The following is a 17570-nucleotide window of genomic DNA, read 5'->3' as shown; positions in this document are numbered from 1 at the left end:
CCATGGGAAAGAGGTGATGGCACATGGCCAGGTACTACCTTGAATCTTTGGGTATCACACAGCTGACTGATGCCCACTTCTCTGAGCAGACAGGGAAAGAACTCTCAAATTCCTCACTCAGCTCCCTGTGAGGTATCGATCATGAAGGAAGCCAGTTTTCATCCCAACAACTGTCATCTACAGTGAAGAAAGAAGTGGAGCCTGCAGAGACTGCTAGGCCCCGCTTCTCTCTAGCAGAACACAGGCTCCAAGAAAATATCACCTCTTTCCAGGCACTACATCCCAGGGAGTTCTTCTAACTCCACAGACCTGAACTCCCCACTGCAGCCAGCTGTCCATGGGACAGAAGGTGCAGGTTCGCACCCCTGCTGAGGTCAGAAGGCAGGGAGGAAAAGGCCAAGAGGCTATCACTTTGCAAGGTTTTGCTTTGTTTGACAGCAGGTATGGGTTGAGGGGGCACACAGGCCTGACCCCCATGTTCCGTTTGACCATGTGAGGAGACCCACGGCAGTGCTGGTGGTCCTGGGGGACCAGCCAGAAGAGCTCAGCCGGAACCACTGGCTTCGAGGCTTTGTGTTCATTTCGCCTTCGGCCCCTTCTCGATAGGCTTCCCGATGTCCTTCCCCCGGAGCTTGAGGCCTGAAACGAGCCAGCAAGATGCTGACCACTCTGCAGCTTCCTGCACCTACCCAACCTCCCTGCTCCACTCAGCTTTCCATCATTATTGTCTACTCACATCACAAGGCCTCCACACAGAGGGCTGCTGTCACATCTGACATTAGTGTGGGCCAGGCATTTCAGAAAGTACTGAGGACCAGGCTGGCCATGGTGGCTCACTCCAGCAATCCCAGAGCTCAGGAGACTGAGGTAGGAGGACTGATGTGAGTTTGAGGCCACCCCGAGCTACAGAGAGACTCTATATAAAAAAATAAAATCTAAGCCAGACGTGGTGGTGCACGCCTTTAATGCACATAGGAGGCAGAGGCAGGCAGATCTCTGTGAGTTCAAGGCCAGCCTTGTCTACATAGTGAGTTGCAGGACAGACAGAAAAAAACAAAATAATAAAATCTAAAAAGATGAGAAGGCAAACATCTTGGTACCTTGCCCCAGAAGAACTGGAACACTGCATTAGTCCTCCATGGAGGTGCACTGTAGAAGCACCGTGCCATGTAGGCACCTTGAGAACAATGTGTTCTGACTGGATGCTAACTATAGAAGGACCCAAGACACCATTTCCTTAGGGTTCTGGAGGCCCACCAATCCTCAAACCTTTAGGCAGGACTCTAGTAGTTTGGTCTCAAGAGGACAGGGGCCTGTCATCTTAGCCCTCGCCACCCCTTACAGAAGGGCAATGTCTTGTCCAAGACTGCCAGGGAAGACTCACCGATGGCTCTCTCAATTTTGCCCAAAACCTGGTTATTCGGAATGGCCCGTCCACTTTCATAGTCTGCGATGACTTGCGGCTTTTCATTGATTTTCTGAAGAAAAGATGCACCTTAGCCATACTAGCTCAGTAAAATGTGCTGCAGAAGCCAGGGGAGGTGCCCACAGACAGCCATCTTTGTTCAAGGTCCCTGGTACCCCCATACAGACAAGTCTTGTAGAAGAGAGAGCTACAGCTTCTCTGACTTGGCTTTTCAGGAGGATTTGAGGTTTGCTAGGGTAAGGTCCCAAAGCTACCATGCAGTAAGCCCTCCTTCCCTATACTGTCTAAGCACCTGTCGCCTGTCCCCACTCCACAGCTGCAAAAGCCTCACCGTGGCCAGGTCCTTCTGCGTCAGGCCCTTGCTCTGACGGCCCCGCTGAATCACTTTGCCCACCTCCAGGGTCACCCTGTCGTGATGCAGCTCCTCCGTCTCCCGGTCTAGCTTGGCTGTGTTCTTGGTGATGGAATGCTGCTTGTTCTGGCCAGCAGCCCCTGGAGACAATATAAGCAGAACAGAGCGGAGACAGCTTGCAGTCAGCACAGGGGAAAGGATGTCAGATGTAAAGCAGACTGACAGGGTCCCAGGCCCAGCTGACCTGGACTTCACAGACCTCAGAGCCCTGCATCTGAATCTTCCCACAGTAGTGAGAAGGTGGAAAGTTAACAGTCCCTGCTGATCTCACACCACCCAGAGCTGTACTAACAGGTCAAGAATATTTCCCAGCTGCCCAGTAGCCAACGGGTCCCTGCTCTTGACAGGACCCCAGGGACTACCCAACCATACCATTAGGCAAGCAATCCCATAACACATCCTTGCTTTGCAAGTGCAAACTTGAGTACCTACATTTCTTGGATGTCTCCACATCTTCTCCTCGTCTCTGAGCTGCTAAGATGGCCTAGAAAACCAAAAAGTGGTTTTCAATCAAAATGAGCTTTGGGGGAGTGTGGGGCACAATTTAGGCAGCTGTTTGCCAACCACATGCTGCTAACTGTTCTAAAAAACTGATACACAATGCTAGGAAAAACAACCCAAACTCACTACAAGAGTGTCTTCCACCCAAACTCTAGTTTTACTTTCCATGTTTTTGGTTTATCCACAGTCAACTTTAGTTCATAAACATTAAATTCCAGATAATAAACAATTCATACTTTTAAAATGTTGTATGTTCTGAAAAGTGTGATGGGGTATCATACCATCACCATTGAGACACAAGCCATGTCCAGTTGTGTCCATGCTAAGCATTATACCTGTTTCTTACTCATCTACCTGACTACCTCTTTGGTTACCAAAACAGACTTCATGTTTAAGAAATCATGATATAGGAGCCTAATGCTACCGGACAATGGCTATGTGATTCATATCATTTCAGGAGAATCATTTAGCGAATGTATCATTTCACACCATCCCTAAAAGAAGGGTGAATGTAGGAACCTAGGAGAGAAATCACATTTGCACAGCTCTTATCACAGTGCACTGTTATAACGGGTTATTTCCAAACATTTGTTATGACTGGCTTTTTTTTTAGATGTGTTTATTTTTATTTACTTTAATGTATGAGTGTTTGCCTGCATATATGTCTATGTTCTGTATGCATACAGTGCCTTCAGAGACCAAAAGAGAGTGTTGGATCCCCTAGAACTGGATTTACTGACATGTAAACTCCCATGTTGATACTTGTACACGAACCTGAGTCCTCTACAAGAGCAGCAAACACTCTTAACCACTCTTAGCCATCTCTCCAACCCTTCTTACTATTTTCTACTGTGCCTAAGTTATAACTTTGTCATGATTATATATGAGTAGGAAAAAACACAGTACATCCAGGATCCAACACAACTCACTGTTTCAGGTACCCACTGAGTAGTCTCAGAATGTGTCCCCAAAGAAATGAGGGTACACTATACACAAACTCAGTACCCAAATATCCAGATAATGTGCATTAAACTGCTAAAAGAACCAACTCACTTCTACCCTAAGACAGGCGTTAACTGGGTGTGGTGGCACACGACTGTGATCCTAGCACTCAGGAGGCTCAGGCCAATGTCAGCTACAGGGCAAGACTTGCTTAGTATTAAATACACAAGATCCTGGATTTCAGTATCAGCACCACAATAAATGAGTTACATATATATGTGTGGGTGTGTATACATATTACATATACATATATACATACACACATAAAAGCTAAGAAGTTCTTTATTGAAAATAGAGCTATTTCTCTTCCAAACTCTGCATTAAAGCAGGAAGGAGTGGAATGCTAAGTATGGCTCCAAATGAGAGATGACACACCCTGCAGAACACTGTAGTCTCCCTGGAAACAGGACCACTAACAGTGATGCCTGGGTCACAGTCATTAACATAATGTTTAGTGGCTTGTGAGCCATTCTCTGTGTAGTATGTTCAGACTTTCTACATACTTGTGATGACTCCAAGTTCCTTTGAAAAGAAAAGGATTGTGGATTTGGCTTTGACTATGTAGCAAATAATCCCAAAGCTGGTCAGTACTTCTCAAGGCAGCACAGCACACACTAGGCCACAGGAGACCACCACTGCCTCAGACAGCACTCTATAGGCTGAGATCGCCTGGGCACCAAGCCACCGGTGATGCCAGCACAGGCTGATACCAGGAAAGGACAAAACCTTCAGCAAGAAGACTGCCCCTGCTCCCCAGCCCACATTTAGTGGCCAGCCAGATTCTCTGACCTACTCTTATACCTGTCCTCAACCCCGTTTCCATCTCCTTCTAGGTCCCCACCCAGGCCTGTCCCAGTCCAGAGCTCAGGTCACATCCCATCCCCCAACCCCTGACCCTTGCCCCAGCCTCGCCCAGGTCAGCTGCCCTCTGCCCCAGTCTTTTACCCTACTCCGTCCCCACCAGTTGACCCACCAGGTCCCCCACCCTCGTCTGTTCCGTTCGGGTCCCCACCCACTGCCGGATTCCCCAGGCTCGGCCCAGCGACCGCAGCGCACCGCGAGGCCCTGCAGCTTCCCGCCGCCCCCCGCTGGCTGGGCACCTGCTTAGACTTGGCCTGTGCGGCCGTGGGGCCCTTCTTGCGCAGCACCGTCACGGTGTCCCAGTCGCTCTCGGCCATGGCGTGGCGGGGGCGGCGGTCCGTCCGGCGGCTCTGGCAGCTGCTCGAGACCCGGCGCGGCGACGCGACGTCCCTTCGTTGCCTCCCCGCTTCCGGCGCCTGCGCTGCGGTTCCGCCCCTGACTCCCATTGGCCGGTGGCCCCAGGAGCCGCCACTTCCCGAGCTTCGAGGCCAATCCGAGTCGGGCTAGTCTAGGGACCCGCCGGGTCCGCCCCCGGGCGGCTCATGGAAGGCGAAGTCTCATCTTCGCGGCTGATCTAGTCCTGTGGGCACGCGAAGGGAAGAGTGCCGGGGTCGGGAAGAACATGGGGGCCAAAGGGAACGGAGAGGGGGCCCTTAGAGGAGACAAGAGCGAGGGACCTGGAGAGGAGAGGGGAGGACCTAAGAAAGTGGGGGACCCTGAGAGAAGATAGTGGGGGACCCAGACTAGAGAAGGAAGGGGAGGACAGAGGAGGGGAGAGTCTGAGAGAAGAGTCGGGACCTGTAGGGGAGCTGGGGGCGGAGGGAAGGTGCACGGAAATCTGAGAGGAGAGTGGCGCAGGCGACACCCGCCCCCTCATGCATGCACGGGTACTGTACTAGTGGAGAGAAGGGAATGCAGAGCCTACTGATGCCAGCGGGTCTGCACTACATTACTTCTGAGCAAACTGTGCCAGTGTCCCCAACACTAGTCGGTACACCAGCCCACGTGTCTTCCAGGCCACGCCTTTGGGGTCCTGAGATAGAATTCAGGTTCAGATTCTGTTGTACTGCAGCTTTGCACTGTACCAGCAGTTTGAAGTTATGTTCCTTTGGAGGTGTGCTGGGGGGAGTAGGAAGGAGGGGTGGGGACAGAAGGGGGAACAGCAGTTGGCAAATTTTGTGAGGCCTGAAACATGTGAACCCTAGATGACTTTCTTTGGAGTACAGGAAAACAAAATTAGTTTAAAAAGTAAAAACTCATCAGGGCGGTGGTGGTGCCCGCGTTTAATCCCAGCATTCACGAGGCAGAAGCAGGAAGGTCTCTGTGAGTTTAAGGCCAGCCTGGTCTAGATCGAGTTACAAGACAGTCAAAGCTACACAGAGGAAACCATGTCTTGAAATAAACAACTCACCTTTGTAACACCAATGCTTGGGAAGTGGAGATGGGAGGATCAGAAGTTCAAGGTTCTCTTTAGCTACACAGGAAGTTTCACGTAGACCCAGGACTACATGAAACCCTGCTTGGAGGAGTTATGATTATACAGGGGGCTCCAGTGGTTAAAGGCATTTGCTGCTTTTGCAGAGTACCCAAGAACATCAACTCCGGGGGATTGATGATCTCTGAGGGCACCAGGCACATGTGATTTACAGACACTGTAAAGACAAAATGCCCATACCCATAAAACAAAATGAAACACATACCCATTGGTGGGGGTGAGGGGTGATGTTTGTCTTTTTTGAGACAGGCTCTGTGCTGGCCTGGAATTCACTATGTAGGCCAGGCTGACCTGGAACTCATAGAGATCTGCCTGCTTCTGCCTTCCAAATGCTGGGATTAAGGGCATGTGCCATCACTCTGGGTGTCAAAAAAAAATACTTTTTAAAATTGGGGAAATGGTTTGGCAGTTAAGAACACTGACTGCTCTTCCAGATGAATTAGGTTCAATTCCCAGCACCCACAAGGTGACTCATAACCATCTATAACTTATCCCAGGGGATCTGATGCCTTCTGGTCATCATAGACATTCATGCAGATAAATTATCCATAAATAAAAGGCTTAAAATTATGGTTTTTTGAAACACAGCCTCACTATGTAACTTTGGCAGGCTTGGAACTTGATATGTAGACCAGGTTAGCCTCAAAAAAATCACAGAGAAGCACCTGTCTCTGCCTCCCAATTACTGATATCAAAGGCTTGCGCAACCACTCCAAGCTAAAAATTTTTAAAATCTTGCCAGGCAGTGGTAGCACACACCTTTACTCCCAGCACTTGGGAGGCAGAGGCAGGCAGATCTCTGTGAGTTCGAGGCCAACCTTGTCTACAAATTGAGTTCCAGGACAGCCTCCAAAGCTACAGAGAAACCCTGTCTCAAAAAACAAAAAAAAAAAAAAAGGAAGAACAAAAGAAAGAAAGAAAGAAAGAGAGGGGGATGGAGGGAGGGAGGAAGATAGGAAGAAAAAAGAAAAACATTCATAGTGTAGTAAGTTGTACTTGCATCTTTCAATGAGACAGATTTTTGTCTGCTTTGTGTTTTAGGAACAAGGTCTTACTATGTAGCTCAGTTTGGCCTCCTTTTCTCTAAGCCTCCTGAATATTGGGTATGAAGATGAGTGCCTGGCTGATGAAAGTGTTTCTTTTTCTTTTGTATTTTGTTTAACAATTTATTTATTATGTATACAGTATTCTGCCTGCAGGCCAGAAGAGGGTACCAGATCTCATTACAGATGGTTGTAAGCCACCATGTGGTCTCTGGGAATTGAACTCAGGCCCTCTGAAAGAGTAACCAGTGCTCTTAACTTCTAAGCCATTTCTCCAGCCCTTCTTTTGCATTTTTAATTTTATTTTGTGTGTGCACTCGTGGGTAGAGGACTACACATGAGTAATGTGATGCACTTCTGAGGACAGCTTTTGAGAGCCGTTCCCTTCCACCATGTGGATCCTGGAGATAGAGCTCAGGTCATCAGGCTTGCAGCAGGTATTTTAATCTTCGGAGCCATCTCACCAGCCTGAGAGTCTTAATTCTTTTCAGTTGGGAGCGGTACTAATTTTGTTTAATTCTGTAACTTGGATGATTGATTGGGAAAGACTCACCACTGGCCTGGCATGTGCAAAACCCCTTTTTCCTTCGCTTCTAGCTGAAGTGCCAAGCACTGTAAGGCATCCTTAGAAGACATTCCTGTCCATGAACCATCTTAACACATTCTTCTTCATTGTGCACCACAAATGCACATAGTCATTCCAAACTGTTGGACTCCGAGACAGTGAAATGAGAGAGGGATCCATTAGATACCTAATACAGCTGAAATGTAAAGAATTGTGGTCAAATACTCTTATTTGGTGTTTGACGTGCATGAACACACTAGGAGACATCTCCAAGGCCATGGGTGAACTCTGCAAGAACAGCTGAACCAGGCCCATGGTGTATCTGCTCTGGCTAGCTTGGGCTTGGAGGGACTCTCTTCATCCCTTGTCATTGTTCAAGAGAGCCATTGTCCCACATGGCTCTCATCAGAAATCTAGTCCTGATGTCTCCTGCCCAGTCCTTGCCCCCTACCCTTTAGGCTCAGATAGATGCCACGAGGCTGTCCTCCTTTTCTCTCCGTGGAGTCACTAAGCACTTTCAATCCTAGCTCAGGGGCTTCCAGTGTGTTCCAGGCTCAGAGGTTGCTGCTTTGGAGCAAAGCCTCAGCAGCTAGCATGGGGAACTATCTTTCCAGAGACAGTGTAAGTCCTATGTTCACAGTATTTAATATAAGCAGGTTGCTAACATTAGTCATCTAATCATTGTGGGGGACCGAATAATTCTGTTATGGAAATCATCACACATTTCTGTAGCCTACTGGGACACAAATTAAAACTATGATTTATTTATTCCTTTCAGGATATGAGCCCTCTCCAACATCATTTCTCTCCAGCCTAAATACCCACACTCTTCCCCCCCTTTTTTTTAAGTCAGAGAGATAAACATTGGATGTCATCCTCAGTTGCTTTCTACCTAAATGTGTAAGACAATCTCTCACTGAACCTGGGGCTCCACTCGACTGGCTGTCCAGAAAGCCCTAGGGATCTTCCCGTCTCCACCTCCCCAGGACTGGGGAGTTGTAAGTGCCCAGTGCCTGCATGGCTGCTAGTGATCTGAACTCAGGGCCTCAGACTTTTGTGGCAATGGCTTTACTGAATGACCGTCTCTCCAGTCCACCTTCCCTCTTTCCTTCAGTTCTCCCCCTTCCCTACCATTAAGCCAGACCCTAGGACAACATGCATATCTTATGTTAATATATGAGCTTTGTGTTATGTTAATTATATAATAACTTCAAATAATCTTGTGTGGGAAAAGTTAGTATAGAGGATACCATAGCATTACAAAACTGTGGAAAGATTATTGTCTGAGTCAACGATAGGATTGAGATGCAGCTCAGGAAGCCCATTTCTTTTAAAATATATAAATATTTTTATTTATTTTGAGACAGAATACCACTATGTATCTCTGGCTGTCCAGGAACTCACAGTGATTCACCTGCCTCTGCAGCAGGCTTTTTCTTCCACCTTTCTCTGTAGCAGCTTCTAAATTATGACATGGAGACTTATTACTAGTTTTGAATGCCTGGCCAAGCTTAGGCGCATTAAACTGAAACTTAGCTCTTTAAACTGAAATTAACCTGTTTCTCTTTATCTACCTTTTGCTTTGGGGCTTTTTGTTTTTCTTTCCTTCTGTATATCTTACTTTCATGCTTCTTGAGTCTGGCTGGTGGCTGCCTTGCTGGCTGGCCCCAGGTGTCTCCCTTGTTCTCTCTTCTCTTCTTTTGTCCTTCTTGAGCCTAGATTTTTCCTCCTAGATTTATCTCTGTCTGCCATCCCTGCTTATCTCTCTCCTGCCTAGTTATTGGCCATTCAGCTTTTTATTAGACCAATCAGGTGCCTTAAGCAGGCAAGGTGAAACAAATGCAACACATCTTTTCATTGTTAAATACACATCCTTACATCATTAAACAAATGCAACACGCCTTTACACAGTTAAGGTAATAGTCCACAGCATAAACAAATGTAACACACCTTTACACAGTTGAGGTAATAGTCCACAGCATAAACAAATGCAACACACCTTTACACTGTTGAGGTAATAGTCCACAGCATAAACAAATGTAACACATCTTTACATAATTAAATATTCCACAACATGCCTTTGCCTCCCAAGATAGTATTTTCAATTTTGGGTATACGGTACACCGTGTTGTGCACGTTCTATACGGGGATAGCAGTGCCTTTAGAAGCCAGAAGAGGGTGTCAGAGTCCCTGGACCTGGAGTTACAGGCAGCATCATAGTCTACCAATGCAGCTGCTCCTGTTGACCTGGGCTCTGCCTTTGACCTCTTCAGCACAGCAAAATCCCCATACTGTGCTTGGTCTCCACCTCCCTGTGAGGATATTGGACAAGTGTTCTAAACAGAAAGCCAGAGAGAACATAGGCAAACTGACCTGTCCCCCCTCTCTCAGATTCTTAGTTCTGCACCACCTGCTGCCCAATGCTTACAGTGGTTTCTATACCTGTCAGTTCTCTATAATTGTTCATGATGGGCAGTCAGGGACCTGACACTGTGCTGTGTAGTTCTTTCCTGTGGGTTCACATGTTCACTACTATCTTGAAGCAGAGAAGCTGTGATCACCCGTAGGAGACCCTCAGGAGGTTAGAGCTATTGCCATTCCCTCCTGTAGAGACAATGCTAATAGGCCCCTTCTTGATGTATAAGCAGCAAACAATTGCTGGGGAGGAGTTTATTGGTGGAATAACTGCCTGTGAGCTGCCCTTGAGTCACCCACACTCCTGTACATGACCCTAATAAACTCATTGTGCACCAAAATAGACTTGGATAGAATTTTTTCCTTTTCCATTGCTTGCTACCTCTAGGGTGAATGATGGTATTGTGTGAACTTTTCCTGGAAGACATATATTGGTGTCTACTCACAACAAATAAGGTACCAACAAGATATGGAGGTACGATTCCACTAAAGTCCAACTTGGCAGACCATTGAGTTTATTGGGTACTTACAAAGCATAGATGAGTGGTTACTTAGAGGAGAAAATCCCAAAACAGCTATAAAAGTCTCATACATCATGGATGATGACTTCCTTATGGTGGCATAGACGCAGTCTCCCTTTCAGCTAACCTTCCTCATTATATATTCTAGCACCACATGAGAACAAAAGACCACGTCCATCTGGGACAGAGTTACATATATCTGGCAGGCGGGGAAGGAAAGGGGGGATGAGATCTCAGGTCTGTGACCATCCCACCCAGTCCTTCTATACGGGGATAGCAATAGTCCCAATCTTGAGACTCAACCTGTGAATCGTCACAGCTGTTTCTGATGAAGGTGATAATGGCTGCTATGCTTGGAGGATAGCATTCTACAACAATAGGAGCCCCTATGGAGAATGTGATATGGAGGGGCAGAGACACCCAGCTCCCACAGGTGGAAAGGAGTCCCTGGGCTCTCTTGAGAATTGAGATTACAGCTCTGTATCACCATGGACATGTGGCTGCATGGCCTTGGGTAGATTACTCCAGTTTCTAGGTCTGAGTGGGAGCAGAGCTGGTACAGGTGTGTGGGTAACAGTGAGCCTGCCCTGTGGAGTCCCAGTCACCTTTCAGATGCCAAGAAGATCCTATCCACAGCCTTTTTACTGCTCCTACTCCAGTTCCCTCTCTGGCCAGCAGGTGGCAGACTTGTTGTTGCCTGAGAAACTAGGAAGACCTACTCTCTGCCCATCATCTGATACCGAGCCAGTGTGAATGATGGAACTGGGTCCTAGACCACATGGGTCAGAGTTCAGAAATGCTACTGTTATATCTTGTACAGAAGATGGGTCTGTGGTCGTGAGAACCAGGGGTCACCAGGAAATAGACAGAAGCTTTAACCTAAGGCTCTAAGGCCTGAAAAAGACTCAAGCCTTTTTAGGGAGGGTGGTGCTGCCTGGCAAAGGATTGTAGCCAGGCTGGGCCTCTTCAGGAGAGCCTGAGCCCCAGGCCCCATGGAAAGTCAGATGCAATAGCTCACTTCAGTAGTCCCAGCATGCCTACGGCAGATAGGAGGCAGAGACAAGAGAATTGCTAGGAGCTTAGCAGGCAGCTAGCCCAGTCCAAGTTAGCAGTGGCAAACAAGAGAGCCTGTCTCAAGGTGGAAGGTAAGATCTGACCTCCACACACACTGTGGTACATACTATCCTGTCCAATCACCATATTCTACTCCAACAAGCTCTGTCAGCACGTGAGGTCCCAACCTGTTTCAATCTGTCACCTCAGGCATCTTCAGCACAAATGCCACCATGCCCCATGCAGAGCCTAAGACTCTACTAAAGATGGGTTTCTTGGCTGATCCCAGTACTTGCGGAGTGAGCAGATGCTGTGTGGGTCCTCCTCAGTTTGTGCAAGGGACACCCCCAACTTCTGCCTTGCCCTCAGTAGCTGTCTTGCTGGGTAACTTTTGCTTTCTTTTTAGCAGGAAGGAACCCACATGGGAATCCCCTGAGCTGTCCAACAACTACAGTGACTCACCTCTTTCCCAGCCAGTGAGTGAGGTGAGTCCCCAGGATGTCACCCAGTTCTGTGCTGGTGGGTGAGCAGTAGTGACGACAGTTCCCATTCCAGACACCTCCCATCTCTTGACCTGGTCTAACTCTGTACACACTCTGCACACCAGTGCCTCCCAAAAAAAAGTGCACACAGAATCTCAAAAGTAGAGAAGTCTAAAGGGACACATTTGCAGTGGCAGCATTGGCGCGGTAGGCTATAGTTAAGGTTGCTATGGTAATGTCAATTTCTGTTTCGGCTGCCATTAAGGGCAGTGGGCAGTGTCTTGCTGGTGAAATCTTTGGTGGATGTGGGTGAGGCGAGGCCTGGAGGATGGAGCAGACACGCATTTTGCCCTCAGGGAGCAGATGTTCTGCTGTAGATGAGCCTACTTTCTCTCAGGCTAGGCTGCCAGCTTCTCAGGACACCCTCCGGCCTCACAGGAGCTGCCTGGAGGAAATACCTCTTTATACTGATAGAGCTGAGTTTGGGATCTTGAAGTTCCTGCAGGTGAGGACTCACTAGTGTGAGCAAGCCCCAGGGCTCCTTGGGGCAAACAGGCTCTAGGAAGACCCAGTGGCTGCCTGAGCTTTATCAGAAGAGGACAACCTTACTGTCATATTGGTGGAATTCCTGATTCAGTCAGGGGAATTCCAACTCCTAAGGAAGTAAGAGTACAGTCAGTATGGCTGGAGTAGTAGCCCTGGCTTTAAGAAGTTTTCACAGACACAGGGGATCTCCTCGTTAGTTAGCAAGATCTCACCTGGACTCCCCTCAGCTCCTAGTAGCTACTGTAGCTACTAGGGTCAGAGCCTGTTCTGGCACCCCTAGTCAGACACACTTGGTCACTTGCCCTCAATAAGCCAATCAAAGAGAAAAATCACCAGTGAAAAGCAAAAAAAGATTTATTCAATGTGGCCATATTAGAAAGAAAGGCAGATTCAATAACACAGCCTCCTCCATGTCTACCTTCAGGGTCCTGCATGAACTTTAACTTCAAGTAGAGGCCAGAATTATGCATCACTAAGTAGGCTGGGTCAAAGTGTGGTCCTGCCCCTCACTGATCCGTCTCATCGTCTCGGCTTCAGTCTGCCCTGCAAGAAGGCCTGAAGTTGCAAATCTCTTCCCAGCAGACAAGTTTCTCCTTTGGTTGGCCTAGGTTTCAGCCTTTTCCCTTCTCCTGCATGAGATTCCTGGAGCATATGTCTCAATTTCATGGGGTGCATTATTTCAAGAGTCTAATAGCCAAAGAGAAGGGCAGAATTATCTCTCAAAGTCAGTTATAGGATGAATGCAGACGAGACTCAGAGTATAGCGCCCAGGTGTTCATCCTTTTGACATCTACAAGTGTTGGGATGCATTTATGGTCATCCTGGGATACACGCTGCAGGTTGGACATACCTGGTGCAGAAGATGGGTGAAATCGAATTATTCTGTGAGTATACATATATGCGTGTGGTGTTACGTATACATGGCTTGTGTGTGTGTGATTAAATAATGCATAAATATCTGCTCTCCTTCCATGATGTGGACCCCAGGATCGAACTCGGGTCATCAGGCTTGGTGGCAAGTGACTTTATCCACTGACCTCCAAAGCACAAGGTATGTTCTAGGAGCGCGTATGATCCAGGAGGGTTTACTCCGACCCGGGGGCGGCTCACGTCAGTCCCTGGGCGACTTTGCTAGGAAGCCGGGAAACAAGTTTAGTACCACACCGCGCGGCGCGGGCCAATCGTCGCTCGCTGCGGCTCGCTGCGGCTCCCTGCTCGCTCCCGGTAGGCTGCTGTTTCCGTCCGTCAGAGGGCAGGCCCAAGGCGGCCTCGCTGGCGAACCGACGCCTGCCGCTGTTCGCCGTGAGCTCCTGGTAGGCTTGCGCGACTGTCCGTCAGGCGGGGCGGGCCGCGGCGGTGGGGGTGGTTCCCGGCGGGCGCCGAGTTCCGGGCGCGCGGAGACCGTTGGGTGAGGCGGCGCGGATCTGAGTGGGGTCGATTCCCGCGGCCGGTCGGGCCGGGGTCAGGCGCGGGGTGGGAGTGGCGGTCGGGGGTCAGGCGCGGGGCCGCCGCCGTCTGGGGGGCATTTTGCGGAGACGGAAACCGAAAGTCCCGGGGGGGGGGTGTCGGGCGGAAAAGTTGGCGACGTCGGCAGCGGTGCGAGTGCGCGGCCCTGGGCTCGGTGGCTCTCGGGGTCACGGCACTCTGCTCCATTCTCCTGATCTCGGCCCCGGGTCCCTGCTGTGGGGCTCGCGAGCCACACTTGTGCCTTTCCGGCTCGAGGGTGGCTGCTCTTATGGGAACACCTGGTCTCCCAGGACACTTTTCCAGCCCACCTCCCCTACCCACTTGGGCTTTTGGACCTGTGTAATCAAATTAGTTCTGACACTCCCAGTACTTAGGCTTCGCCTTTTCAGACTCTCAGTCCCGGCTCCACCACCCACGGACACCCTCCTCTCCCAGGCCCCTTGGTGGCTTACTTTCCCTATTGTCCTTTATACTTTCAGATCTCACCTTTCTGCCCCTTAGAGCCTCTATTTTCTCTGCAAGCTATCTTGATGGGATTCCTAAGTGTCAGGGTGTGGGGTCACATCCCAGGGCTCGATCTTTCCTTTTTGAAGCCTGCTTAGTGAAGGTTGGACTCAGGTGGATACTCTTCATGATGGACATGGAGCCCCAAGTAGGTAGTGAGGAATGAGATTGATTAGAACACAAAGGCATACTCCCAGCGGGCCCTTAAAGTTGGGAGAAGCACCGAGTTGGGGGGACTCGGGGAACTTTAACCCCCTTGGACACAGTGCAAAAGTCTTGCATGCAGCTCACTAGCTGGAAGCCCTCCGTTCCTTGCTAGCAGTCCAGAGGTCACACTTGGCCTTGCCACAGTGCCCCATGCCGGTGTGACTGACTGAAAAAGGTGGTATTTAGTGACCCAAAGTTACTGTTAGCGGGTGGAGGCCCCAACCCATCCCAAACTGGTGTTTTAGTCTTTTAAATATTAGCTTTATTGTTGCATACTTTGCATATCACAGCATTTATAAGCATTTTTGAGTTTTAACAAATTTTCAGGGATTGCTTTTTTTGTTGTTGTTTGTTCGAATTTATTTTTTTTTCCAGACAGGGTTTCTCTGTGTAGCCTTGGCTGTCCTGGAACTTGCTCTTTAGACCAGGCTGGCCTCGAACTCACAGAGCTCCTGCCTCTGCCTCCCGAGTGCTGGGATTAAAGGTGTCCCCCACCACCCAGCTCAAGGGTAGTTCTTTATCTGGAAGCAGCTGTAGTGGCTCCCTGATCTGAACTGCAGGGCAAGCATGTGAAGTGTTCATGTATTTGCTGTTTCTCTTCTTTTCTTTTTTTGGTTTTTCGAGACAGGGTTTCTCTGTGGGACTCCCTAGTACCCCTGTACCTGGACAGACTATTCTCTAACAGCACAGGCCACCAGGACCCCTATTATTCTTTCCTGTTTGCTCGTCATCGTGGGGCAGGGCTTGGTTCTCAGTACCTCTGCACACTTGAGGGCTGCCGGGAGCCTGAAAAGGTCTATGCAGTGATTAGAGGGCGGTGTGCATGCACATCCAGTCTGACTGGCTCCCGGGCCGCAGCACATTGGATGCTTTCCCTCAGAGTCCTCTAGGAATCCCCGGACTGTGACTCCTCCAGCACCCACAAAGGAGTAGCCGACTGGGTTGCACCATGTTAATAGCAGCAGTATGAGAAAGCCTTCTTCCAAGAAGGAAGTGCTTCCTGCCTGTCATCTCACTACTATTTTGGGAGTTGGTTTGGGTTTCCTTCTTGACAGTGGGATGTCAGGCTCCCGCTTCCCATGTGGTTATTACATAAATTGTGAGTGTGGATTGGCAGGTGTATTCCATGGGAAGCTGTGAGCTTGTACAAGCATGAACAAGATAACCTGGAGAAAAAAACAAAAATCTAGAAAAAAAAATTGCCCATCAGTCCTACAGATTATGCCAAAGATGGTGTGTGTGTAACTTCAAGGCTTATGATGGACTTTTTCCTCCCTGCCTCCTTTACAGAGATGGTGAAGCCTCCATCTGGATGCCACACTGGGCATCCATCACATCATTGTATGGTGTTTACCCAGCTACTATCCGTAGAGGAGGAGACCCAATGGGTGCTGTCTGTGCCTAGGATCTGGGACCCGGGTGGACAGTGTAGTTGGTATTTGGGGCAGGTTGTAATTTAGGTGGATGGGAACTGGAAACTTGAGCACAAGAAAATCAAGGATTTGGGATTTGGACAGCTGGCACATGACCCAGAGTTGGGGTGCTCTGTTTAGAGCAGAGGGAATGGGTTGGGGGAGCAAGTGAGCTTGTGACTGGCTGGGCCAGTTGTCACAAAAAGGGATTTTGTGCTGTGTGCCACCGTGTGCAAGCACTGGCTGGGCTGGCTCTCTAGTTATTGATGTGGCTGTAGCCCTCAGTGGAGCAGTAGCAGCCAGGAGGAGAAAGCTATAGAAGCTCCCACCCACCCCCACCTCCCCACCCCCACCTTCTAACTCTGTTCTCCTTGCCTTCTGACAGCCAGGCCCTGGGAGTAAGGCATTAGCAATATGAGGATGGTACAGACCTGTAAGACCTGGTGGGAGATGGGAAGGGAAGACCGATGGAGTTGGGGTAGCTTTAACTTTCATGACCAGAGCTGGGAAGCCACTGAGGTTCTGAACTGAGTAGAGGCCCAGAATTCATGCTGGCTCCAGGAGGCCACGGTGGCAGCAGGGAAGCTCTGCAGTCAGAGCTGAAGATGTCCATTTGTTATGTTTGAGTGTTGTAGACCTCACAGGGCCCTGGTGCTCCATTCATGGAGAAGAAGCAGGAAAAGAGATTGCTGAGGAGCACATCTGGGAGAAGGATAGAGGGAAGGTTAAAGCACTACTGTGTGTTGTGGCCTTTTTAAAATTAAAACCTTTTTTACTTAGCCAGGTAGTGGTGGTACACACCTTTAATCCCAACACTGGCGAGGCAGAGACAGGCCTATCTCTGTGAGTTTGAGATCATCCTGGTCTACAGAGTGAGTTCCAGGACAGCCAAGGCTACACAGAGAAACCCCAGCTTTTAGTTAGTTATTAAATTTTTACCTTATGTGCATTAGTGTTTATCTGTGCACCACATGTGTACAGTGTCTGCAGAGGCCAGATGAGGAGGGTATTGGATCCCCTGGAACTGGAGTTACAGGTGGGTTGTTAATTACCATTGTGGATGCTGAGAACCAAACTCAGGTCCTCTGGAAGAGCAGCAGGTGCTCCTAACTGCTGAGCCATCTCTCCAGCCCTACACTTTGTTAATTGAATTAATTCGTTGTTTGACAATTTGTTTATATTTTAAGTGTCTTCTGACTCCTGGTGCTCCACACACGGCTCAGGCAGTACTCCTATAAAACCTCTCCTACATTTATGTCTTTCTGGTTGTTTTGTGCCAGCTGGGTTTTTGTTTTATTTGTTTTTGACATGTTATCTCACTGAGTCGCTCAGGCTCTAGTGAATTTCCTCCCACAGAGTAGAAGCACTTGTGATGCAAGGAGATCATCTGCCTCAGAAAGGGACAGAATCAGGTTTGTCTTCCTGCTCTGGGCTATCCACCCTGTTGGGTGCTTAGATTAGATGTAGGCTAAACATGCTCTGTGAACTTGGATGGAGGAGTCATTAAAGTGTCTATGCAGAAGAATTGAGTGAATGTGGGCGTGTGAGCTGTGCTCTGCGGTTAGGGACACCCAGCAGCCTTGTCTTGGTGCTCCATGCAGGAGCTTTCATCTCTGCCCTGCCAGGTCCCCTTCAGGAGTTGCAGCCTTAGACATCAA

General features: G+C 49.0%; 2 protein-coding genes and 1 long non-coding RNA gene across 6 annotated transcripts in view; 1 reads left to right on the top strand and 2 right to left on the bottom strand.

Moving 5' to 3' along the window:
• Positions 1–405: 405 nt before the first annotated feature.
• Positions 406–4618, bottom strand: Edf1 (endothelial differentiation related factor 1). Its single transcript, XM_027422903.2, has 5 exons — positions 4442–4618; positions 2271–2322; positions 1758–1918; positions 1385–1478; positions 406–639 (listed from the first exon to the last, which is right to left on the bottom strand). The coding sequence occupies exons 1-5, from the start codon at positions 4517–4519 to the stop codon at positions 578–580; spliced, it is 447 nt and encodes a 148-aa protein (XP_027278704.1). The 5' UTR covers positions 4520–4618; the 3' UTR covers positions 406–577.
• Positions 4619–12658: 8040 nt separating this feature from the next.
• On the bottom strand, positions 12659–13551 carry LOC113831442. The gene is made up of 2 exons (XR_004770497.1): positions 13360–13551; positions 12659–13172 (listed from the first exon to the last, which is right to left on the bottom strand). It is a non-coding gene; the product is annotated as an uncharacterized LOC113831442 (long non-coding RNA).
• Positions 13058–17570, top strand: part of Traf2 (TNF receptor associated factor 2) — a 28302-nt gene continuing 23789 nt past the window's right edge. For 2 of the 4 annotated variants that reach the window (XM_035446408.1, XM_027422891.2), the window contains exon 1: positions 13673–13730. The gene's annotated coding sequence lies outside the window, so the exon portion shown is untranslated. Of the gene's footprint in view, positions 13207–13672; positions 13731–16969; positions 17325–17570 lie in introns of those variants that run through there. The other 2 variants (XM_027422893.2, XM_027422892.2) reach the window with 2 other exon arrangements.

Source organism: Cricetulus griseus, chromosome 6 (assembly GCF_003668045.3).
Source record: "Cricetulus griseus strain 17A/GY chromosome 6, alternate assembly CriGri-PICRH-1.0, whole genome shotgun sequence".
NCBI classification, from domain to species: domain Eukaryota; kingdom Metazoa; phylum Chordata; class Mammalia; order Rodentia; family Cricetidae; genus Cricetulus; species Cricetulus griseus.
This window is presented reverse-complemented; position numbering and strand designations above follow the sequence as displayed.

Excerpts from the sequence above, each read along its gene's own strand:
- Edf1 (XM_027422903.2), bottom strand. The coding sequence starts at position 4,519 with ATGGCCGAGAGCGACTGGGACACCGTGACGGTGCTGCGCAAGAAGGGC. Across the intron at positions 1,919-2,270 it reads TGTGGAGACATCCAAGAAAT|GGGCTGCTGGCCAGAACAAG; the intron begins GTAGGTACTCAA and ends TATTGTCTCCAG. Across the intron at positions 1,479-1,757 it reads CGCAGAAGGACCTGGCCACG|AAAATCAATGAAAAGCCGCA; the intron begins GTGAGGCTTTTG and ends TCTTTTCTTCAG.